The 26362-nt window shown below is 39.1% G+C and overlaps 1 protein-coding gene across 2 annotated transcripts in view; it reads right to left on the reverse strand.

Annotated features, from left to right (window-relative positions):
* USP12 (ubiquitin specific peptidase 12) overlaps positions 1-23470 on the reverse strand; it is a 32809-nt gene extending 9339 nt beyond the window's left edge. The window contains exons 1-4 of one of the 2 annotated variants that reach the window (XM_066313103.1): positions 23257-23470; positions 12474-12554; positions 6780-6853; positions 3568-3794 (exon numbers count right to left, since the gene is read on the reverse strand). In XM_066313103.1, coding sequence (XP_066169200.1) covers positions 3568-3794; positions 6780-6853; positions 12474-12547 — 375 coding nt within the window. In that variant the 5' untranslated portion in view covers positions 12548-12554; positions 23257-23470. Of the gene's footprint in view, positions 1-3567; positions 3795-6779; positions 6994-12473; positions 12555-23256 lie in introns of both variants that reach the window. The other variant, XM_066313102.1, reaches the window with a different exon arrangement.
* Positions 23471-26362: the final 2892 nt, after the last annotated feature.

Here is a 26362-nt window from a genome sequence, read left to right on the forward strand (position 1 = left end):
AGTTCTAGAAAATACTATGCTGCTGCAGTCTTCAGCTAGGACAGCTGGAATTAGGGAGTCATGTGATCAGTGTTATTCAGACATGCAATTAGATAATTCTTCCTCTTTTGGTCTAATCAAAGAAAATTACGTGAAACAACACAGATTTCCCAAGCAGCTTTATCCCACGCAGAAGCTGTGAGGGCAGAGAGGATATGGAGAGAAGGGAAGGGATATGTTCTACTTCTGGTTAAAAAGAGATTGGTACTGAAAACAGAAGCTTGCAAAAGGACAATTTCCATTCTCTGTGATAACATGGCCTTAAAACACTTCACTCAGGTCAGCCAGCCCACTGTGCACTTAGGATAGTGATGAACCATTAAAGGCTTTATTGCAAGAATAGCCGAGTGGATTTTTTTCCATTTATGTTGGCGATTTATAAATTGCTATTCTTAATTTTAAGATTCTTTGAGCCTTAGTGTTTGAACAAATTTTTAACATGAACTCATACCATTTTAATTAAAAAAAATAAATTAAAAGCCACTCTGGAATCTTACAAGCCCTTTTATAAAGGTTCTGTTTCAAACAAACATCACTAAGCTTCTTAGACTATTATCAGCAATGCTATATACTTCAATCATCTCTAGAATTAAAAAAAGATGAGCGTGATCAAAAAACCTTATCACTTGAACCCCTGATGTGTTCAAAAAGCTGCCTGAATGCTCCTAACATGAACATCTGAGTAGTAGTGAGGAATTTGGATGTTCCAGTGTTCTGGCTGAAGAGGATGGTGTGTTGCTCTCACCGCAGGGACGTAATCTGCACCCACACAGCTCAGCTGTACTCTGATGACCAAAGCTGCACAGAACACAAGGCTCAGAAGGCTGACACTCACAGAATCCATTATCTCTTACAGCTGGGAATTTCACTGGCAATGTGAATCTGCTCACTGGCAAAAGAGCTCTTGGAACTATAGACTGCCATGTGTGCTAAAACAGAAAGTAGTTTTAAATAAGCTGAAAAAAAAAGTGTGATTTATCTTGGTTAAAAAAAAAGGAGAGAAATTACAATCAGGCATAGCTAAAGGCTCTATAGTAGTCAGTTGAGAACACTGGGATTTTCCTTATTGCCTTCTCTCAAAGCAGAATTGAGCCAAAGAATTTTATGCCTTGTAGAGTCATTTGAACCCACGAGCAGGATGGGTTCACCTGGAGACTGATATGGTAGTTTTGACAATTTCCTATATTTCTCTGTAAAAGTACTGGCTACATTTAGCTGTTTGAAATTTAATCTTAATGAAGCCAATTACAATACTTTCTGGTTTATTGTTATTCCTCCTTAAACCATGAGAGATATCTGTAAAGCAAATTAACTTCTAGATCATTGCTACAAATTAGCCATAAAATTTACATTCACTTCATCATTCTGCCTCTATCAAGGAAGGGTGAAAGCACTGTAAAGTGAAATCATGTTAAAAACATGTAAAGACAACTTACAATCCCTTTGTAACATGTTCATTTAATAAAGTGGCTTGAGTCACAACACAGATCTTTGTTAAAGAATCATATCTATGTTCCTTACACTCCACTGTCCATTTAAACTGAGGATACATCTTTGGCCGGTTCAATTTTTATCTTTAAGATGGGCTAATGGAACAGTGTATCTGGCAAAATGCTCTCTTCCACAACCAGGACAACTAAAATTAGAATAAAATTTTGCTCATTTTAAGAACATTGAGGAGGTTTGTCCAATTCGAATAATGACTGTACCTTTGAGCAAAGATATATGTTATGCTTTATATTTAAATATGCAATAAATTTCCAATTTAAATTAACAATATACTAGGGATATTGTCTTGTCATTAAGAAGCACTAATTCATCCAGTATTGCTTGTAATCTTGTACATGAGCTATTTCAAAGTACTCCTAACATTTTAACTTGTATTTCTAAACACAGAAAGAATCTAAATGCCAACAGCTTCTAATAAACATCAAAACAATCATATATGCTCAGTATTTTTGAAAATAAGACATTATTCACAGTAACACTACCCATTTAATGTGTCCAAATGTGTTTCTAAGTGCTCATTTTCAGGTCACTGTGTTTTAGACATAAGCTGATATACTCAGAAGACAGAAACTGATAAAATAGTTTCCAGATTATTCTCTTGTTCAGCAATAGCTGAATATTTTTATTAGCTATAGCTAATAGAAAAAAACCAAAACAAAAAACCCCAAAAAAACACAAACAGAAAACAAACAAACAAACAACCACTCAAACAAACAAAAAAACCCCCAACCCTGAGCAGTGTTAGTAGAATTCTCAAAATTATGATAGGCCTGATAACTAATAAAATATGCTGGCAAAGAGCATATCAGTGTTTTAAAACTGCATTAAAGACGGTACCTAGATCAAAATTCTGACAGCAGTAATTCACAATGTCACAGTGAGGAAAGGTAATGATGCCAGTTGTGTCAAAAGACTTAGGCTGAACTCATGTTTCCAGAAAAAAAAAAAAAAAAAAGCTCAAGAAGTAGAAGAGAAACAATTGACAGTTGCCAAGAAATACTTATTAGGGAAGGGAAATCTGCCAGAAAAGGAGTATGGTAGTGTGGAATCAGCACTTGAATTACTCATAGTCTCTAGTTACATTATACATAGCATTATGAAGCTCTTTTCTTTGAAATAAAAGAGGTGGGTATTTCTAGAAGACTGAGAAAATTATGTGAGAAATATACAGAGTTGATTAATTCTCCCTTTCCAACTCCATATCTGCATTATCTAATTAAGTTAAAGAAAATTGGTATGAAGAGTTATACAAAAACCACAGTCATTTAGCTTTTTTACAATCTCTAAGGAATAGATCATGACAGAATTACTGTCATTTTCAAATTATGTTGCTTTTACTCTTTCTCAAGCTGGTAAAATCCAATTTTAACTTTTTATGAAATACATTCTTTCTCTTATTGCAGAACTTCTCAAAAATATTTTAGTATAGCATACTCAGAGTTTATTTCTCGGGGTATAGCATTAGAAAAATTCCTGCGGACAGACATTTAGGAAACGATTACTGTTCATGAACATGAAGGTATGTTTTTTGAGAATCCCAGTCTACTATCAAAGTGCCAAAAGTCAACCACTAGGGTCTTGATTTCAATGGCTTTAAATCTAAAAATTAGGAATCCATGGAAACCAATTCACAATACTTATGAGATGTATCACTAAGCATGACATTAAATTCTAAGATATTAAATTTGAGAATAATCTCATACCCTCAAATCACAGAATTTATTTTGATTAAGAATACACCACTTTAGAATTTTCCAATCTAAATTTTGAAGGTGACTATGATCACACTGACAAAAAATGCAATTGGGCATTTTCATAATATTGATCAAATGTCTCTTCCTACAATTCATGCACCAGCTGCTGGAATGTTCTCCCTAACAAAGAAAAAAACTGCAAACATTCACACAAAATATAAAGATTACTAAAGAGAGAAACTAATTTGATATCTTGCTCTGCTGGGATAAATGAATCATGAAGCACACAGCTCTGAAACAGGGCAGAATTCACCTGAAAACTCACAGTTTCACAGGTAAGACACCTGGTTTCATTAGTCAGTGTTCCCTGGAAGATTTCGTGCACCCAGGTGGGGTCTGGCGGGCTGCTGCTCTCGCTGTCCACGTTGCCATTCGGCAGGCGCCCGTTCTGCTTCTCCTGCTTCCTCTCCTCCTGCAGGATGTCCGCGATTGTATTCAACAGGTAGTTTAGGAACTCGTGTGCATCCTGCTGCATGTAGTTATCAAAAAGCTCTGCCAGATAAAACAGAAGGTTTGCTCATGGATCAGTTAAGTGCTGTACTACAGAAAGGTTTCTAAGAGAGTCAAATCTCCAAACCAGTCTTTTATTTCACATCTCGAATCGTTCATGGCAATGCAACACCAACCCAAAACGCCTACTTGATAAACTAAGCCCAAAAAACAGAGGGTGGGAAGAGGGGACAGCAAGTCAGCTTGCACTGACAGAAACCACTCAGCTCACTGGAATTACCAGAAAACTGAACCATACTGTGAGAAAACCAGGGCACAGTTCAATGGCCTAAACACAGGTGGATGTGGAGTGCCACCTGAACTGGTATAGGTCATCCTGCCCCCTCCAGATGCCATGGGATCTCCTACAGGGGCTGTGCTATCTCTGCTGTCTTGGATAACAAAGATTTAGTAATAATTATTTCTTTTCTCTCTGACCAGGAATTGCTAAGAGGAAATTTACCTGCCTCTTTAGAAAGAACTCTATAACCCCAGCTAATATTATACAAATCTTTTAATGTGCAATTAATCACTTTGCTGGCAGTCCAAGAATGTTCTAAGAGACAGGTCCTCAGTGTACAGGAGTGGAGAAATGAATGAAAAAGATATTCAGTGAAGTTCAAGTTTTGAAATGCATACAGGGACTCCAGGGAAGATTTACAGTGTTTCACCTGATGGCACCCAGGAATAAACTTCAAGCAGAAAAAAAAGTCCAGGGTTATTAGCTAAGTAGGGAAACCCTGATGTTAATCTAGGTGATTTGGAGAGGTTAAGTAGTGCAATAGTATGAACCTAGGCAAGAGTATGAACCATGTAGTTTATTTAATGAACTACTACCCTACTTTTGAGACAAGTAGGTTCAGTCTAGCCAATTGCAAAGTCTTTATTTAATCAAGTAAATCAAGGCAGAACAAGAGCTACAAGTCTCTTGAGGTAAAAGACTTCAGAGGTTCTTCACAATATAGTACCACAGGCCTGCCAGGGCTATTTGCCCAGTCAGTAATAAGCATTAACTACAGCAAAGTGGAAACTACAGATTGTTCACTTTACAAATAGAAGAACTTAATGCAAATGTAACAGTGCACCTCCAGCTGACTTCAAGTCAGCAGCTGCTTCCCAGGCAATTAAACTTTAAGGTCATTAATACAGAAACATAGAATTGCTTGGATTAGAAGGGATCTTAAAGATCATTGTGTTCCAACTCCCCTGCTCTGGACAAGGACATCTTCCAACAAGACCAAGTCACTCAAAGCCCCATCCAAACTGGCTTTGGACACTTCCAGAGATGGGGCATCCACAGCTTCTCTGGCCAACCTGTTCCAGTGCCTCACCACCATCATAGTTGAGAATTTCTTCTTAACATCCAATCTGAACCTGTCATCCATCAGTTTAAAGTCATTCCCCTTTGTCCTGTCACTACATGCCCTTGTGACAAGCTCCTCTCCAGTTCAGAGATGTATAATATATGCATGTTGTATTCAGATATTGCAAATCAAGACAGAGCAGCAGCTTTGTAGTCTGGAATACACTAAGGCTTTGTCCTTATTTACCATCCTGGTGTATCTGGACACTGACTGAAGAGACTCTAGACTGCTGTTGCACACCGACCTGGTTCTCAAACTCTTCTTTAAGGCTCAAAATTATATACCTTTACAATAAACACTTAATAGCATATATGATACCCCTGTAATTGCAGCCTGAATGCAGCTATTTATTTGTACAAAAGGTGGGAGTATCATCATTAAAAGCAACCCAAAAAGACAACAGTTGAACTTCCACATCTGACTTCTCTACTGAAGGCTTTCCAGTTGCCTTGCTCTGCATAGAATTTTAGTGGCATGACATAATTACACATTACAAAGAACACTTTCTATAATGAACTTAATGGCTCCTGTGGTTTGCTTTCTGCTTCCCATCTGAATGATTCTCTGCATTTGTTATAACAAACTGTTTCTGTAAATGTGTCAAGCACAAGCACACTTACTCGAGTGTACGTGCCAAAGAAGGGAATGAGTTTTCTGCTCTGCACAGGCAAGCGATTGTACAGCACCCAAGAGCTCTTTTTCTAACAATATTACAGCTCATGGAGTGCATTTGCTGGAAGAGCCATGTCAAACTAGGAATGTCAACACAATGTTTTACTTCTTGTTTTTACTACAGATAGTCATCATACCATTTAAATGCTTTTTCAGTCTGCATTCATAGTCTTGGAAAGACTGCAACAGTATGAACATTTTTATTGCAGCAGTGTTAAGTATGGAACCTCATACAGTTCATTTAAATATAGTAATTACTTCTTAAGGAAAAGTTTTGTTTTTATAAAAATGCACCGAATTTGAGCAGCAGATTACAAGGCTTCATTTATATTTTAACATCAAATAATTTTCTAAAACATTCTGATCAATTAGCCCTGCAGATAAGAAACAGGAAATGTGAAAAATCCCTAGAAATCTCTTGAAACATAGGATACCGATGACATTTAAAAAACAATTTGACAAAACTATGTAGTGGTTTTAAAAGTAGGTCAAGTTACATATTGCATAAATTCTATATCAATTTTAAAAGGTGCGAGGGTTTAATTCCTAAGGGCAAGTCTTTCCACAGACTCAGTCTGGAAGATTGATTGCTCCATTCAAAAAATATATTTTTAAAACAAAGAACAAAGGTTTTACAGTGAATTTTGATTACAAATATTAAACTCCCAGAGAAACAAAACTAGCAAGCAATTTCATAAGCAGCCAGTGACAATATGACAGTACACTTTAGCTCAATGTGAAGAGAGAGAGAGAAGCATTCTCCCTCAAAACTGCTCCAGGGTTACACCTTTATCCTGGGGCCACCTCTTATTTATGCTACAGCACCAAGAGCACTTTCTATATAGGTACTCTACAGACCACAAATATATAGGTAAGTCCACTATGTCAGCTTCAGAATTAAATCACAATTGCTATAATTATTAAACAAGAAAAAGAAAAAAAAAAAAGTTACCATTTTCTTTCCGTAATCTTGTAATAAATTTCTTGGGAGGTATTACTCCAACTTTTTTCTTCTGGGTGGCTATACTGTGGAAGAGATCAGCTAAGCATGTAAGGAGATTCTCTTTTTTTCTTGGCTGACTCTTGTATGCTAAGACCTTGTCTCGAAATGGTCGACAAAAATAAAGTGCCTGGAGAACTGAATTGCAGTAGCACGTATTCCCAAACTACAAAATAAGAGAGAGATCTGTGAGTTTGCATTGTATCACTGTAGAGAGGTAAAATTAATTCTAAGGTATAAGAGAGTGCATAAGCAGGGGCCAACTTTCTGCAAGTTGTTTCTTCCTGACTTTAAGGTAGAAAAACGTATTGATGCTGCACAAAATTTACCAAGTACACTATATGTAAATGCACCAAAAACCTAGGTTAATTTGAACAATGCTATTTAATTTCTCTCACATAAAATTTAATTTATAGGCAATATTTTACATCTATTTGGGTCAAAATGCTCAAAAAGTACTCCCAATGTCACAACTCCCAAAATACGCTCAGGTAAAAATATCTGTCTACCACACATCAGTCACAACAGCAATGACCATGCACAGCATGACCTTGTACTGTGAAGAAATTCAGCTGAAAATGGAGTGTGTCTCACACACTTCAGGAATTAGATTCTCCGAATATTAATAGCTGTCATCGAAGTCCAAAGTAACTACTTTAACCTGCTCCTACACTTTCAGTTCTTGTTCCAGCATGACAAGATTTGTTTAAGGAAACTCCTGAATGCCAATGTGACATGGCCTGCTTAGGATGCAGAGCTATGGCAGCTGGTAACTTGAAATCAAGATTGCAGGGAAAAGATAACACACCTGGGATCTGCACACTTTGAAGGACACAAGCCACTGGACTGAAAGAGGAGAGCAAAATCAGCAAGAAATGCATCCATAATCCAGTTTGTACCAGGACACTCCAGGTGGGACACTCCAGATGTCCCCTTTCTTGGACTCCTGTAGGCACTTGAGGTCACTGACACTGTCTCCAGCTCATCTCAGCACTGCAAACATCCCCACCACCTTTGAAGGTGTTGTGAACCATCAGTGCATAAAGCCACTCTAACTCACTGCCATTCTAATTTTATGCTGCCATCCTTGAGTGAAACCTATTATCCAACACTAAAAGTGTGGGAAGAAGTTTTATGAGGTCCTCAGCAAGTAAACCAACTTTTCAGCTGCAGTCATGCAACCTGCAAATTGAGGCATGTACCTACTACATACATTCTGCAAAAATGGAATAACATTCCTATTCATGTTACATAGAGAGAGCAGCACATACAGACAGCAAATTCTGAGACATTGTCATTGTGATGGGGAGACTTATAGAGCAAAGACTGCCTTTAGAGATATTTTAAGTGCAGGTTCCTTCAATAGAGAAAAAGAACTAAAAGCTTTCACATCTTAGGAATAACAGGGAAGTAACTACTTTTTGCTCTCTCCCAATTACAACAAACAAGAGCACCATGCAATTTAATTACAAAACTTAAAAATAATTACTTTCTCCTATTTTAAACTAATGAAATATGAAGAACAACTTTCTAAATAATCAAGACACTCAAAGAATAAGTAAGAAGCATATTAAAAAAAAATATTAAGATGTCATTAGGTAATGATATTCAAAAGTGATGAATTTAACATCCATTATTTTTTCTTTATTGAACCTAGGAAAATGCTCATATTAGCTTCTTTGCGGTCCAAATCTGAAAATAAGTCAACAAACCTAAGAGGAAAACTGGGGCTTTTTACCTTAAAGGAAGCTGATGAAATCACACAGCAGCTTCTGTCAAAATATTTAATATTGTAAGCTAACTATTTATGAGTTTATCATTAGAAACAGCCATAAAAAGAGAACTACATTAAAGTGTTAGGAAAGTTCTTAAAATTTAATCAAATTGGAAAACTGCTAAAACTTCTACAGCAAGTGTCAAAAGATGAAAAGCAAGCAAATTAGAATTTTCGTAAGATTCCAATTTTAAAAAGGAGCAGTCTGATGATAAATTAATTAGAATGGCAACCATGCAGTGAGAGACGACCAAAATATGAAGACCTCAGAATAGTGAAAAAAATTTAGATTGATTTAATAGGAACGTATGTTAACCTACATGGCTCTGAGCATGAAATAAAAGCAACCAGGCTAAGTTCATAAAAGGCTTTCTCCAACCAGACTCAGAAACACAGCAGGCAACAGAAGAATGCTTGAAAGCAAACTCCTGAAGAAAATTTGATTAGTTCACATTTGTTTTAACTCTAAAGTCTTCATCACTTCAAAACTCAAAATATTTTTAATATAAATGCTTCCAATCATTTAAAAAATTAAAATGGCACCTGTACTAAACAACAAGTGGGAAATTGTTGGGAGGTTTCTAGACTATGCAAATGCTCAATTTGATGAATGAACAAATGCTGGTTTTACCACCATTATTACTTCAGTTCCCACCTTCAGAGAAACCCCCAACACTTTGCTCCAGTCTCCCCATGCTCCCACCACTCACTCAACACCTATACTCTGCTTTCTAATCCTGGCTCCTCAGCACTGGGCTGTGCTGCCAAGAGACACCTTTTCCCCCTCCCCACCTCAGCCAGCCCTGCCTGAGCCACACCAGCTGGGAGTGAGTGCCAGCCCTGCACTGTGGAGCTTCATGCTTGTCCAGCCTGCCTCAGAGCAGCAGCAGCAAACATAAGAAAGACCTCTTTAGGACCATCTTACACTGTGCATGACCAAGAAATGTAAAAAAAAAAAAAAAAAAAAAAAAAAAAAATCCACATTTTTTTTCTTTTTATCAGTTTTACCATACTTCTTCTCTAGATTCTGAGAAATCGGATTGTTTCCTTTCATAAAAATACTGCATTTGCTATGTCTTACACACCCCTTTTCTTTTTTTCTTTTAAATTCTTAAAGGAAAGTTGTAACACCCAAATCTATGTGGAAAAATGAGACAGTAGGCAAAACAGAAACACTGTGCAAGAAAAACACTGCACACCCATGAACATTTATAGTCTTATAGCTTACTCTTCGGATGCACATACAACTGGGAAGAAGTGTGGTTCCTGAGCCCCATTCAACACAGAGCTTTACAAGAACTTAGATCTATTTGGAACACTGTTTTTGAGCAGCTCTAGGGTTTGTTCCTCCCAGCCCTGATGCACTGGCAGCTCCAACAATTTTTTGTTATTGCAATGGGCCATTCTAGTGAACAGGATCTCTCCAAAACACATGGATCCACTTCAAGAGACTAAATAACCAAACCACCTTCTGCTCTAGATATCTGGTAAACTGCTGAAGAGTTTCCAGAGCAGCTCTCTGAGATTAAAATTCTTATTTCATCCTCACTGGATAAAATGATTGATTTAATTTGTGAAGCACATACATTTGAGTAGTTTGCATTATTGCACTGAAGAGTGAAAGATGAGTGAAAAGCAGACTTTATGCTCCTGGTTGTCCATATGCATGGGACATCATACTCCCAACACTTTCATCTTACCACATATTTTATTTATTTCCTGCTGATTCAGTGAATTACACTGTCCCTTCAAGCCTAAGCTGAATTTTCCATTCTCATCAACCATGTGATCTTCCATATGTTTCCCATAATTGCCCTTTCTCAGGTCTTCTTTTACCTCTCAAATTGCCTTTCAGCACATCCTCTGAACAATCCCTAGATTCTACCACAAAGCTGGAAAAGAGTTAAGAGAGTGTTTTTGCCTCCTCTTCTTTTATGCTACCTCTGGATAAATTGACAGATCTCTATTTCAGGATTGTCATCTTTATCTAAAATGCTTTTCTGTATTCCAGACACCTCGAATGGTGACCTATCACACAGTTCGAAGAAAGCTACCGACTTCCACATTATTTCTCTTTTCCCCATTACTCTGGAGAAAGTTTGGGTGAACAAAATCAATAAACAAATTTTAAAAACTTAGCAGTAAATGTTACTGAACCTCTAGGAGATTAATTTCTTGTAATTGCTACAAAAAATTAGAGAAATCAATGAAGGCAAAAATTGTGATTTCTATTGCTTCTCAATCTAATAGTGCTAATTTATTATCTAATTATCTAGTATTTATTTTCATTATCATTATGTCTGTCATTATTTCTAGTCATTGGCCATAGTTTATTACTTTCAATTTTCCTGGCAGATTTACACGCTGCAAGTTTATTACACATTTATGGTGTATACGTGCTGTGTTAGTAAACACAACCTGCAGAACAGACCTGAAAACCATTCAGGCATCAACGTCACTGAATTTCCTTAGCCAAACACTGCACCTGAACACCAGCACCAGTGTGCCATAAAGGTAATGAGATACCATTTTATTATTTGTTACAATTCAAAGAATTGTAGTCCCTAAGATTTTATTGTTTGAAGCTAAAATAAGCAAAATTCCTGTCACAGATAGAAAATTAAAAGCACTCTGATATACTGTAGCTGCCTCTTATGTGTATGGTTGAGGGCAATCACAGATATCCCCTCAAATTTCTACTCCCCACTGAGTACAAAAAGCCAGAATTTGTTGATCTTCATGACATATTAGGAAGATTACCTTTCTCTTAAGGGCGCAAACTACATAAAGCTTCACAATTATGTGTACAGTACAATTTCACTGTTAACTCTTAAATCATCTCTGGACTTGGACAAGAAATTAGGAAAAGAGTTTACCTGTCAACAGAGTAAGAGATTTGCGAAAAGCTGTCATTGGAAAAATGGAAAGCCTAAGCTCAGCTTCAGAACTGACAGGTATTAACAGTGAAACTGCTGTATTCCCTCTTCCAAGAGAAATAACCTGGCATTTGCATTCAGAGGGTATTTCATATTTCAGCTTTCATGAGAAAGGAAAAGAAATCACTTGAATTTAAGTGGTGGTGTTTTGAGATGCACGGAAGTCAGGTTATCAGTGTTTACTGACTCCACAGCCCATGCTCAGATTGCAGACTCTCAGTGCTAAGCACCTGGAGGTAGAGACATGGAACAGTACCAGGACAACATTTAAATAATCAGTTTCAGTAAGAAAAGCAAGACAATAGCTCTTGTTAAACCAACCTGCTTTAGCTATGTAGTTTCTGAAGCCAAATAAAAAGAGTAATTTAATATTTCACATCATTGTAATGCAATTTCTAACAAGATGTACTTCCCATCAGTAACATCAGAAATTAAAGTTTAAATAATTTCTTAAAACTAATTATTGATTCAAACAATCCAATATCTTTTTTCTGTTTTTCTCTTTGGGCTGTATTTTTTTTTTAATCTTAATATAAATAGCAGATATAAATATTTTAATCTTAATTTAAAAAGCAGATATAGTCTTTCACAAGATTCTTTTTCATGTATTTATTTTACTTCATTGGCATATTATGAACAACAAGCTACATATTTTAAATAGACTTCTTTAAGACTTACACATTTTAATAACATAAAAGTGATGTAAAAATTACCCTACAACTAATAAAATGAAATTAAAGTATTCAATAGAGAGCCCATTTTAACAATTCAGTTGCATATTTCAACAAACACACTAAATACCGAAACACATTCCAATAGTATGAATATTCAGTGATTATATCTTTCAGAATTTTAAGTATTCACTCATCCCAGTCTTGTAGTTTAACCAACCCATTCCTGTCCTTTCAAAGTAGTAAGTTACAGTCTGAAACTCACATTAACCAAACCAAAATAGTGCTCATTGACTGGAAATTGTTCCGGACCAATCTCTTTCTCCAAAGCTGAGGCATTGGCGCCCTAGAAAAAAAATCAAAAGCAGCAAAATATTAGTGTGGCAACAGTGAAAGCAGTTGAGGTGAAGAAAAGTTTTTCAGCAAGGATAAACAATCAAAACCAACTAACCATCAAAAAGCCCTGCAAAACACCTGATTACAACAAAAATCACCTTAGAGATGTTTCCAAGTATGTGCTGTTCAAAAGCATCTCAAAGTTCTACAATTTTCATGTCTTTTCATGCAATTACACTTTTTGATGTTCTGTACTTATTATTTTCAGAGTTGAATTATTTTAATAACACTTGCACTAATACAAGGCCAACTGGCGAGCTCCTTCTAACAGGTGGAATTTTCATACTGTAAAGCACATTCCAGAAAAAGTTTAGAGATAAAGATTGTTCATAGGAAGCAAAGAGACTGGTCTGTTTCACTGATATTGAATATTTAAGTTTTTCAAAGTGCTTTGCTAAATACCTTGAACTCTGTAAAACTAAGAGAAAACACAGTACAGCTAGCGATGGTGTGCACTACAAATGCTACAAAGACTTTGCCCAAAAAAGCTGTTGGGTCTGATCCTCAAAAAGAAGTCAGAGAATGTTACTTTGGTTATTCTGTGGCTGTTGACTGAACTGGTGCAGTCAACACTGGGTTTCAACGAAAAGTGGTTTTCTTTTATATTTAGAGACAGAAAATCTTGTATGCTGGAAAACTCAGAGAAGAAAAAAGCCCTAGCTTTGAATGAGCTCTTACACTGGCTGCTTTTAGAGAAATGGAAATGTATACAACTTTTTGCACTCAACAAAACTGATATCTATCTATCTGTCTCTTCAATGAGACTAATACATGAGCATGAATATTCCAGCGGTCTAAGTGCAGCTAAAATAGAGCATAATATACAGCAAAGAACCTTAAAACCAGGTCTAATTCCATCCCAACAAGTTCATTCTCTATGCCAAAGACATAGCAAATAGCCATTATGTAGGATAATACGATATTATTTTACTAAATTAAATCAAAATCACAGACTGCAATAAAAGGATTGCACAGATTAATTACAGACAGGAAGTAATGGAGCAGAATGAATATTAGAAGTGCATCAAAATGCATACAATTAAAATGAACTGATGATGTGGCATCTGCCATGGTACAACTGTGGTACTGCAGAACTTTACACAAACTACCTTAGCAGCTCTGAAACCGGATACACATGCTCAAAGGCCCATCAGGAGGTAGCAACTTTAACCAGAATAGGGCAAAAGACAGGAAAACTCCATGCTTGACACAGCACAGCTCTGCTCCAGTCACAGCACAGCCCCAGCTGCTTTCATCAGTCACATCCCCTCCAATTACCCAGTTTGCTAAGCCTCTCTGTTACTGGGGATTTAGCTGCAGGGCTTATTTAGAAGGTGCTCTCAAATGGAGATTACAGCGGTGAGGAAAGGGGATATAAACCTCATTTAAGATTAAAGCACTCTGTGACTCTGAAATTTAGTTTCACAGCATTATTTAAACGCACCCACAAGCTCCGTCAAGGTGAGTATTACAAACAAACTGGAAAAAAGAAGGAACTGTGGGAGCCTTTTATTCTCTTGTTAAAATCTCTACTTTTTAAAAAATAAATTCAAGAACAGGTTTAAGGAAACTCTTTCTCTTTTCAAAGCTAGGGTGGAGTAGCTGCTTTACTCCGTCTTTGAAAGGAAAATATTATGACATAAACATTGATGATTTTGTTTGTATAGACCTGAACACTGTATTTAGCTTTCTAGCACAATAAAGATCTGGCTTGGCAATAAGAAAGACATGCTGAGATACTGCAAGATCATTGCAGTCTGATTATTCAAAGATGCTTCATTCAAGGATCAGACTTTCACATGGTTTCAAAGCATCATCTATGTCCAAAGGCAGTTCTTTATGAATGTTAGTACAAACCAGCACAGATGTTTCACACCAATATAAAACCCCTCGAGCTACTCAGACTTCCCTTTCCAGCCCGGCTTTTGTCAGTCATAAAGGATGCCATCTCTCCCTCCAAAGTAATCGTTTATCCTGTGCACAGCGTATTGGTTGCAAAGAGCAGAAACACAGGAGCAGTACACTAACATGCCCGTTCACAATTGACTATAAAAGCTATTTTAAAACCTATCCCTTGCTTCAAAGTGTTTCCCAGCCAGGATTACAGTTCAGATGATCAGTCCCAGCTGACTCTTCCATTATGCAAATACAGATTCAGGGGGGAGAACTGCAGCCCCACCAACTACTGCATCATCTCTTGGACCTGAGGACAGAAGAGGTTTCAGGGAAAAGTGGAAGTGCCTCTCTTTTCAGCAGCCAAGCTGGAGTTACTGGACTTGGGAAATTTCAGGCTGTGCTGTATGCTGTGGAGCGGAGAATTTATTCCTCTGCCACTTAACTGGGATCCCCAGGGAAAACCCCCAAATAAAACTCTCTTTTTCGGGGGGCTCACTAAATCACACACACAACAGGGGTTCAGTCTCCACACTGCAACCTGGCTTTGATATTTCACAGGGGACAAAAAGGAACATCATTAAGTCCGGTCAGCATATTCACCTCCAATTTCCCTTGTCCTTCTGAGAGGAGGCACACATGCTCATTATCCAGAAACAAGAAGCAACAAGCGGCAGAGCAGAAGTCCAAGAGAATGATCATACTGCAATAGTACTGGGATTTACCACTTTTTGCATCCTATCAGTGTAAAAGCTATACAGCTACACAACCAAGCACTGTCTTTAACCCCCTTCCAGCACAGAGGTAACAGGCATAGAGAACACTCATTTCTCATAGGTGATGAGATATTACTTTACAAAGTGGAAATTTCAGCAACCAAGGTGTGTTTACAAGAACACAATATGAAAACAAGATTTGCTTTTTATTTGTTACAGAAAATTATCTTGGAAAAACATTAAACTATTAAAGATTACACAAAAATCTTCACAAAACTAATGGAAGTTAGGCGTAAAACTGAACTACTGCAGATTTCATCCTTCCAAATGGTAAGTCATATAACCTTTATTTAATCATGTTCAAATCAATTGAACATTAACTGCTTCATCTCCTCGTCAATTTAAAGAAAAAAGCTATACTACTGGATTTATAAATTTTGCCTTAGATGCTAATTTCTTAATGAAGGGATAAGAATCTGTGTTTGCCATGGAAGTCCCTTAATTATATTTCCCAACTTTTATTTTTCAAAGATCTTGAGTTTTGAACAGATCAAAACATTTAACACTAACTAGATGAGGGTGTTATTTGCTTAGTGGAATCAAAGCCCAGGATACACAGCAAAATAGGAAGGCGTATTATCTTTGAAATGTGTACAGTTCATGTTTAACAAATATACATTGGCCCAAATTTCTAAAATAAACTAAAAAGCCCACGGATGCTGTATGTTCCATTGAAAAAGGGCTGAGAAAAACAAAGCACAGACAGATGCAGGTACATTTGTTTGTTTAGTTTTTCACTGGCTGAAACAATATCACTAAATGCCATTTATTATGGCCTTTTCTCACAGCCTCAGAGGCCACACCATTGTGCTGTTACATGTTGAACTAGTCCTTCTGAGACACACCATCAGCTGACACAGGGATAAGATAACTGGAGCCAATCTGTAAAACAAATCAGTTGGTGCCTAGGATCTGACATACACACCTTGGGCTTCAGAGCATTCTTGGCAAATGAGTTACAGGCTGGTTTTGTGACTGAACACCAGCTGCAGCTGAGCTGTTGTCTGATGTAGTTCCCTCCAAAAGTCATCTAATTTGTGCACTCTAAGACTGCTCCCTAAATGCAAACCAAAGCATGGTAAATTGGGATGCCACCCCACATTACAAATACTGTCTAAAAACATGTCAGCAAGCAGGCAAACAGTTGCAGTTTTAAAGTGTCCTACCTTGTCATTAGCATCCAACCTAGCAGGCAGAATGTCCCTTACAAAGGCTTGATTCATAACCAGCCTAACGTGCTTGGAAGCTTACACATCTTATTGGCCTGGGATAGGGGAGTTTGATCTATCCCTTTCTAGAATAAAGAGCAGTTGACAGCTTGGTGGGTCATCTTTTCAGCTGTTTAACAGCTTCACCCTCTAGTTTGACTAAGCTGTAAATTTCCTCAGTAAAATCAGATTTTCACCTTTAAAACTAATTTCTTGTCTGAGAACTTACATTTGTCACCAGCATCCTGAAGATCCATTTCTCCCTTCACACATGCCCTATGCTAGATCCTTCCCTACAGTACTCTCCACCTCACTCAAGAAGCAAGGAACAACACTGACTCAAATAACTAACAACGTTGCACAAGTACATGTAAGCCGAATTTTTTAAACGTGACCTTAGCTATAGGTAAATGAACACCACTACACAACACAGAACTATTCCTCTTTCTAGGGACAGAAGAGCATTACAAGTAAAAAAGAAACTTAGTAGTTAAGAATAACAATGATCCTGAACAAGTGTAAAATTAATGGAATTATTTATAATTTGAAAAAACAAATCTCAGTACAGAAGTACTCACTAGTGCTTTCAATTTTTTTTTTTTTTAGATCTATTAGAAGATTCTTCCTTTTCTGTGCCACTAATGAAGATACAGAATGTCACAGTCCAATGTACTAATTAATGCACTGTGACTGAAGGAATTCTCTGTTAAAGAAGAAATGCAGAATTCTACTCTTCCAGTTACGTTTTATCAGAATATGCAAATTCATACATTTCTGTGTACTCATTTGAATCAGGATTAAGAGCAAAGAGAACAGCTATCTTAAATGAGCTTATATTTGTTGCTTCAATTGCAACCAAAACTGAAACACAATTCTTTTTATACTGTTTCTAGCCAGGAAGTAGCAGTGAAATATGAGTGGGATTCAATAATCCTTGTTGTTCATTTCTTTGCAAAAGAGCATGCATTATTAATACATGAAATATTTGGATAGTTTCAGTTAATGCTTTTTAAATACTTCCAAATAGTGTTATTTTATTAATCAGTCTAAGACACAGTCCTGCATACTCATCATGTGCAGCTAAGACAAAAGATTTTTTGAGTATGAAGTAAAAACACCTCTGCGTGGGTAAGGAAAATTATACCAAAGCACAAAATTAATTTCTCTTCACATATGGTATGTCTACCAAACCCACCTTTTCAAGCCCCACTGAACATTCACAATGCATTTTCCTTCACAGCAACTAAATATAATCACACTTCCTTGTATATGAAAGTGTATGATGGTGTGTCCTTTTGAAAACTGAAGTGAAAAACAAGTTAGTATTTCAGAAAAATTAGACTCACCAAACTACCCAAAATGCAGGGCAAGTGGGGAAAACACATTTGCTCAACCATTGTTTTGATAAACTGCATCCTGTGGTGTGTTTCATATGCTTTTATTACTGACATAATTCCAGTCTCAGAAAACAAATATATTGCTTTTATAACTTCCCATTTTCATGGAATCATAAAAAGAATTTGAGTTTATAAAAGATGGTTAAAATGTTTATTTCGGCTACTTAAGTTAATACTACCATATAGTTTTACACTGCAGAAAAGATCTAGATTTTTTTTTTTCCTCAACTGAAAGATCATATAGGTCTTACTAAAATAAACCATTTGTTAAAAGCATTTTACCTTGGCAATCTTCCTAATCTACGAAAACAAAAGTTACACCTTACACGGGGCTTTTATATACCTCTTCCTCTCAAGAAATTTGAAGAGACAAGCCCCTTTTGCCACATTTTTACATAATCATTCCTAGAAGTTTTAATGCAAATTAGTTGCCTCAAGAATGTAAAAAGTAAATACAAGGACTACATAACTGACCAACCTAAATATTCAAATGTTGTCTAGTAACAGGAGCAGTTTTTCCCACTGACACAGCTAAAAATTCTGCGCCAAGACCAGAGTCCAAATTCGTATTTGTGCTTAGGACGTGCAAGATGAATATATACATGTGTGCGGCTAAAAAGAAAACGAAACACTTACATAAATAAAATAATCCAAATTAGTAATATGTCAACTAAATAACTCCCTGTGCTGGTACAAATACTGCTTTACAACTACATAACTTCGAGAATTTTTTCTTTGTGTTTCATATTTGACAATTGTTTTATGTTAGAGTCAAATTCCTATTTTGATGAAAATTGGAAACAAACTTGTCTAGATGAATTAGTGTACTAAACAGTGCCACAAACCCAGTATTCTAAAGACCAAAGATAAATATTCATCTTTTATTACCACACTGTAGCATATTAGAGCTAGAAAAATGATGATGGCAAATGCTTGAATTTTAGTGTCATATTTATCATCGCAGGGTCTCCTGATAAGAACTCCAACAGACGAGTGAACCTCCCCACTGTGGTGTAAACTCCTACCCCAACTGCTAACAAATACTCCTCCAAAATCTCCTGTGCTTGCAACAGAGCCACCACGACAGAACACGCGCCTGAACACTCCAGTCCATGGACCACGGCAGATCCAGGTCACCGTGCCAGAGTGAAATGCAGTGGCTGAGACACAGCACATGCTCCTCCTTGCCAACTGTGCCACATGAGCAAGTCAGACAGCTGGATACGGGAATGTCTCAACACTGCTGTTTCCTCTGTGTTACTTTAGTCTTTCCTTCTCTGCTGGCTGTTTTCTGTCACCTCCTCATTTTGAAGCTGTTTTCCCATAATTTTTCTTTCCTTGCTGTAATTCAATTCTCACTTCCACCATGTGCCCTCTGTATACTCTCCTGTGGAATCTCTTAACCTGATCATCAATTAAACCTTAAGTATTACAATTTGTGCTTCAGAAGAGACAGTGCAATTAGAAGGAACAGGATTGAGTACATCATAACCATTGCTGGCTGGGTGCAGACTCTGGCAAACATCAGCATACATTAAGTGCAGATTTCACAATCAGCTTTGAAACCCTACTGTAAACTAACTTAAATTCCTGAAGCAGTAAGAAAGCCCATAAATGCACACCTCTCTCATAGCTAGCGAGAAAATTTTCCTGGCTTTAGGAGTTTTTGTAAAGCCTCTCTGCTATGACACTCAAGGGAGGTGCACTTAACCTTCCCTCAGCCGGGCACTTCCAGGGTCTGATTCCTCTAGGATGCCTTTTCCCACACATGCTTGTTTGAACTCAAGTACCTCTGATACATCTTCACCCTCGTGAAATGTGACTGAAATGGGGAAAAGGGTGCTTGTGACAGTGCCCCTGGAGAGGAGGCAGGCAGGAAAAGGACAATAGCCAGCCATTCAGTGTGACTTCACGTGTCTTAATCCTTTCAAATACAGAACAAAAGTTCGGATTGTAAGATAAGCAGAAGTTCTCATGCAGAACACACTGTTACATCACGGAATCAACATCTAACCACAAACTATACGTTTGATGTGAGTGCTGGGTGGCTGAAACAATCACTGAAGACATTCAGTGACAGATCCTGTATGCAAGATGCTGAGCTGGCAGACAGAGAAGGGAATGCAGAAAAACACACAAATCATGAAGATTTTGATGTCTATTGCTACAGCTTCTAGATTAGCATAGTTTTAAAATATCATCCCACTTTTTCAGATGGTGCCACCATCATCAACCACTTTCTACAAGAAACACTCCAAACAAGTACTGCTACCATTACAAGTTCCTTGTGTATGTCTGAGACTGACATCTTGAAGGCTTTTTAGAGCTTTTAAGCTACAAATGTACTTTCTATCTTCTCTTTGCTTCAGCTACTCAAAGACTTTATGCCTTTTAACTGCTGGCAAGTGTTTCCTGGATTCTAGACAACAGAAGCAGAAGACACAATACTAGATGCAATCTGTGAGTATAGCATAGGGCACATCTTCATTGCAGTTAGTCTAGGTTACTTTATCCCTCCTCAATCAGGCATAAAAATCCCATATAGTTCTGTCTAGTAAGACTCTGAACGCAGTTTTATTCATGGATGAGGGGGTAAAGACCAAGTTCTACTTCTACTGCAAAGACTTTAAAAATAATTTAAAGAAGCAGACCACACAATTTTAACCTCATCCATTTTGCAACAGAATAGTGGCTAAAGTACTCAAGAGCAAAGGCATTTTCAGCGCTTTCCCACAATCTCCACCCTTGTAATTAAGATTTCCTACAGCACAAGGAAGCATGTGAACGGTGATATAGAGTAAAGAATCTGAAGGAAGCTGAAAGGCCATACAACAGTAGGACACATTACTGCAGAAAGAGCTCTGTTAACATTGGTAAGAACGCTGGGATACAAATGAACTAATGCAGCATAAACAAAGGTACCAACCAACATAGACAGGATGTCCTCTTGGGATATCGTCCCCAAAAGGTACTACAGACAAACTAAACACACTGGTCACCACTCTTCACTGTACCCACACAGCCTACCCATACTGTAAAGGGTTATAGAGTATTTGGGGCTTGAACAACAAGGGTATAACACATAAATATAAATGGGTCAGCAGAAGCAAAATTTGAATTCAAAGTAAAAAAATGAAGCACAGAACTACAATGGAAGAGTTTCTTCAATATAGTTCTAGACTGCTCGGTTACACACTTTAAATACACACGCATGCTAGGTTTGTGTAGGCACAAACTGTCTCTTGACAAAAATTGCCTGTTACTGGTTTTGTACTACGTAATCAAAAGAAGACAGAACAGTCTGAGAGTTATTGTAACAGGCATGGGAAAAGGCAAGAAAATCTTGTAAGCATTCTTAGGTAGATGTCTGACAGTTTATCAAAGTGTGTTGACATGAAGAAGCATTGCAACAAAAAAAAAATAGTATTACTCAGCAATAATAATCCTCTTCAATTTTGTAAAACATATGATCAAACGTAAGTATTTGACTCTTGTTAGCATTAAAAAGATCTGCCTCACCTCAACCACACAGTTCTGAAAAACACCACGTTCAAGCACCAAATACCAAGTGCTCCTTCACACTATCTATACAGATAGTTTTAAACACTATCTTACATTAACTGCTGAAAAGCTTTTACAGCTGGTATCCTACACTTTATGTCCTGTATCACAGTACTACAAGCTCATGGATCAGAAAGGCCCAGCAAAAATCTTATGCCTGGAGTTTATCCACCTCAGTGCACATGACAGTGACTGGACAGATAATATCTAATTGCCATCAGAATTTCAGCTTTATGGATATAGACACTTTAGTTAGTAATAAGAAGAATTTCAGTTGAAGATTTTGTTTCGGGAATGACCTAAATCTCAGTGACATAACATCATTTCTGATAAATATACATACAGAATAATCTTTAACTATCTGCTTGTCCAGTCCAGACCTACAGCTTGTATGCAGTCCAGAAGCACAGCAGTGAGGTCTCACACTTGACCCAAATCAAGAGGCCAGCACTGAATTTACGCTGACACAAAGGCCAGCAGCCAACTGTGGGTGAAAAGATGTCAGCTAAAACTGCAATAAAAGATCACCTTGGCTCAGGGAACAATCACACCGATTCCTCAACAACCTTAAATCTGCCTTCAGAGAATGGAAACTCCTGAAGCACAAGGTACATGTCGTACAAATCTGGCCACGTAAAGATGTCAGTATGACATAAATATACAGCTGATAAATTCAAGAAGTCAGACCCTTCCAATTCCAAACTAAAAAATGTCATCTCCCATGTCAAAAAACCCCCATTGTTTCAGTGACTAAACATTACCCGAGGAATCCCATCCTATGGGCTTACAGATATTCACTCAAAATTCTCACAGGCCACCTCTGAAATATCTGTTTGAGATGTTAAAGCCTCTTTGCAGCGAGATTTATGAAAACCATTAATCAGTTTCCAATAATATGAAACGTAAGCATTTCCCACTGTTTGACGTCATGAGACGTTACAATGGCAATTCAGCAAATTAACAGAGTAGATGACAGAGCGTGTTCTTCCCCTTATGCATCCCTTCCCTTCCCCTGTGGAAACAGATTTGGTAACAAGAACTTCCACAGGGCCACGGAATAGGTAGAAGAGAGCAAAAATGTAAGAACTTCTGCTGTGAACCATCAGCACATCTCTTTAATGACAAGCAGTAACTTCTACTGACTAAGGGGTATTTCCTTTCTTAAATTCATCACTCCTCCATCAGCGAATCCACAAAGCTCCTCACCTCTCTCTAAAATAACCCAGGAGAGCCTTATCACACCTGGGCTTCTGCTTACGGCTCTAATTCATCACGAGAGAGAGTAACGAGAAAGCAATCCCAGGGGGAAGGCTCCTGTCGGGACCTGGATCGATGCACACCAGTCAGATCGCACCGGCGGGATGGGATGGGATGGGATGGCTGCATGTGTCCGGGTAACCCGGCTGGGCGATTTCAGCCCCAGCGCCGAAGCGCTGCCCTCGGAAGGAGAGCGGGGACGCTACGGAGTGTGTCGGGAGAAGGAGGGCGCTTCCAGAAAGCCGTACCCACCACACGCCCGCAATAGGCAGCCCGGCACCGGAGGCGATGCCCTGGAGCGCTGCCCCCGCTTTCGGCAAACTCCGGGAGGGCTGTGCTCGGTCCTCCCGCGCTCCAGCCCCGTCCGCAGCCGGGACCCCGCTTCGCCCAGCCCACCCCCCGGGCGCCCGCATGCAGGCTGAGTCTCCCCAAGCCGATTAACCCCGCTCCGCTCCCGCCGCCACCCACGGCAGCGCTCCCGCCCGCGCCCGGCCTCCGCCGCAGCCCGGCCCCGCGCCCCCAGCGCCGGGGAGCCGCCACAGCCCCGGCCCCCGGCTCACCATGGTACAGATGGAGGCGATTTTGGAGACTGTCATTAGGATTTCCATCCGCCCAGCGCCATCTTCCGCCCAATCACAGCGCCGAGCCGAGCGGAGCCGGGCCGGGCCGGGCGGGAGCAGGACGGGAAGGGAAGGAGGGAGGCAGCGAAAGAAGGGAGGCAGGGAACGAAGGCAGGCAGGCGGCGGGGGCAGCCCCCCGCCCCCGCCGGCGCGGGGCCCCCGCGGCCGGGCGCGCAGCTCCCGGCGCCGCCGCTCCCCCCGCTCCCGCCGCCGCGCCCGCCGGCTCCCAGCGCTCCCGCCCCGCCCGGCACCGCCTCCCGCCGGGTCAGCGCCCCGCTCCCCGCCCTCCGCCCCGCCCCGCCGGCCGCGGGAGGCCCGAGCCGACCGAGTTTACGCGGTCATCGGCTCGTCGGGGCTGGAAGAGAGCCCGGAGGTCTTCGGTCCAGCCCTCCGCCCGGCACTGTGACCCCTAGAGCACATCACACAACGCCGGATCGAGACGCCTCTTTGAACACCTCCAGGAATAGCGACTCCACGGCCTCCCTGGGTAACCTACTCCAACACCTGACCGCAGAGTCACAGGATGGGTCAGGCTGGAAGGGACTGCAGCGCCCCAGCCTCAGACATCTGGGGAAATAAAGCTGATGTGTAGCGTTGTCATACCAGGTAACTGAGGGACCTACTTGAGAGAGAGCTTCACCATGTTGTTGGTCTGCAGATTGTAAGAAGAAATCTGGATGACTTGCTCAAGATGTTGATACGTGCACTAAAGAAGCACAAAGCTAGCCAAGATATCTGGCTCCCTGTCTTTTTTCATACCTACGAAATATCTAGTTGATCAAGATGCATTATTATTAAGAACAATATCAATGCACACAAGGTCTTGATCATAAATATATCTATTCACTGTAAAAAAATGTATTTTAATATCAATAGCATTAAATGATTACAATTTCTATGATCTTCAGAAGTAGATGTACTTTAGCAACTAAGTTAATGGAATAGTAAATTTTCCTTTAGCTGAAACATAAAGAATATTATATTAGAAAATACTATAAATTAACTCTACTGCGACCTGAAATATCCTGAAATATCACATAAAACCATTTTATACGATACCTGTCATTTGGAATTTTATATTTCAAAAGTATAGTAACTGAGAAAATGAGCACCTCTTGGATGACTACATTCTGAAACTGTTGCCACAGAAACCATGGGGGAGGACAGCATCGGGGGAATGAGAAAGAATAGAAACAAAAGTAGTGGATTGGCGATTTATGAGCAAAAAAAAGCAAAAATGGGTATTTAGCAGGATAGAAGTGTCAAACCTTCAGATATCCAGCAGTTCGTGTACTGAAATACATTTGCTGCCAGAAACATCTCCAAAACAGTTCCTTACAGTATTAATCAGACCTACCACAACAGATATTCCTCTATCATCCAGAGCGCACCAAATTTCAAAACATGACATGAAAAAATATAAGGCAGTGGGGTGTCTCCCTGAAGCAGAAAAGCACAAAAAGCAATTGCACTTTTGCAGAAGCTGATACCATTATCTGGGAGATAATTCAGTTTGGAACCAATTATGTGGCATCAAGTGGAACCGTACAGGCCAAAGAATACCGCAGGAAATTTTGAAAGGCACTCAAGTGGAAAGTCAGAGATTGCCTAGAAGTTTCTTCCTGCCCATAAATTAGAGAAAGAAGAATATACTTATTGTGAAGTGCTCTTTCTGTCTCTAGTTCCAAGGAAAAAAAATCAGTTATTTTGGAGCTATTTCAGTTATTATTGGATTACATTTCAAAAAGCGTGGAGAATGAATGTATGGCTGTGCTGGCCTGTATCTGGCAGGTGTGGGTAATCGTGGTTGGAGACTAAGCAGAGCAGCTGGGAAGATGCTAAATTAGTAACATACAGAGAGACTGATTTCGTTCTGTGTAAACTGCGTTGCTGAGTTATAAGCAAACTGAACTCACATCACAAAGAATGAGGGGAAATACAGAAACACTTTCTATATGACCAACCATTAAACTAGAGTAAAATATAAGGAAATGAGGAACAGAATTGAAAATCATCCCGCAATTGTCATCATCAAGCCCTTTGGGGCAACTGGAATTATTCAAAAATTAAGTATATTTGGTGAGCTGAGGAAAAATAGGGTGCACAGGACCGTGCATGTGTTTGTGTATGCTTGAGGCTACAGAGTTTTGAAAACAGAATTACTGTAATTCATATCGAGCAGCATGGTAACTGACCTGGCCTGAGAAAAGATATCAGTCATGTCTGGTATTGCTGCCTGAGTAAAGGCAACCAGAGCATCTTTGCCAGTTGGCCAGCCAATCTGCTGAGGAGAACTTTAATCAGAAAGAAGGAAGTTTCTTGATGAGAAACCATGGGTTTGGAGATAATTTTAGCCCACCTAAATATCTGCTGCGAGTATAACACATTAGGATGCAAACAATCGAGATTTCTGGAAGGCATCAAGGATAACTTCTTAATTGTGGCTGAGCCACCCAGGAGTGTTTTGTGGCTGGATCTGCTCTTCACTGCCAAGAAGGAACTAGGGGATGTAGTAATCGATCCTTTGGTTATCAAAGCCTGGGCTGTTGTGACTGAGCAGTGGCGTACACGATCCTGTGCAGGCCGAGGAAGGAGAGGAGGAGATTATCAGCCCTGAATTTAGAGAATCAGTCAAGTTTATTCAGAAACCTGGTATATGGGATGCCATAAACAGTAGTACTGAAAGGTAAAATTACTCAGGAAAGCTGGTAGGAGAGTGCTGGGATCCTAACAGCAGGAAAAACAAATAGAGGTATCAGTATTTTCAGCACTGAAAAAGTAAAATTGATATGCTGTCAAGACAGAAAGAGTAGCTAAATGAGAAATTAAATTCAGTCTGGCATTATCGTAAGATCTGCATTGTTTGGTAAATCCACCCCATTTAGATACATTATATTTCGATATATAGTCGAGTAGGGTTACTTAAAAATACAGTGAGCAGGTCACATCTGCAGAGACGAGGGACTCTGTTGTGCACAGCAGTGACAGAAAAGAAATTTAGAGTGGCCAGGAGCCAGCCTAATGCTGTGGTATGTGCAAATAAGGG

Source organism: Sylvia atricapilla, chromosome 2 (genome assembly GCF_009819655.1).
Source record: "Sylvia atricapilla isolate bSylAtr1 chromosome 2, bSylAtr1.pri, whole genome shotgun sequence".
Taxonomy (NCBI): domain Eukaryota; kingdom Metazoa; phylum Chordata; class Aves; order Passeriformes; family Sylviidae; genus Sylvia; species Sylvia atricapilla.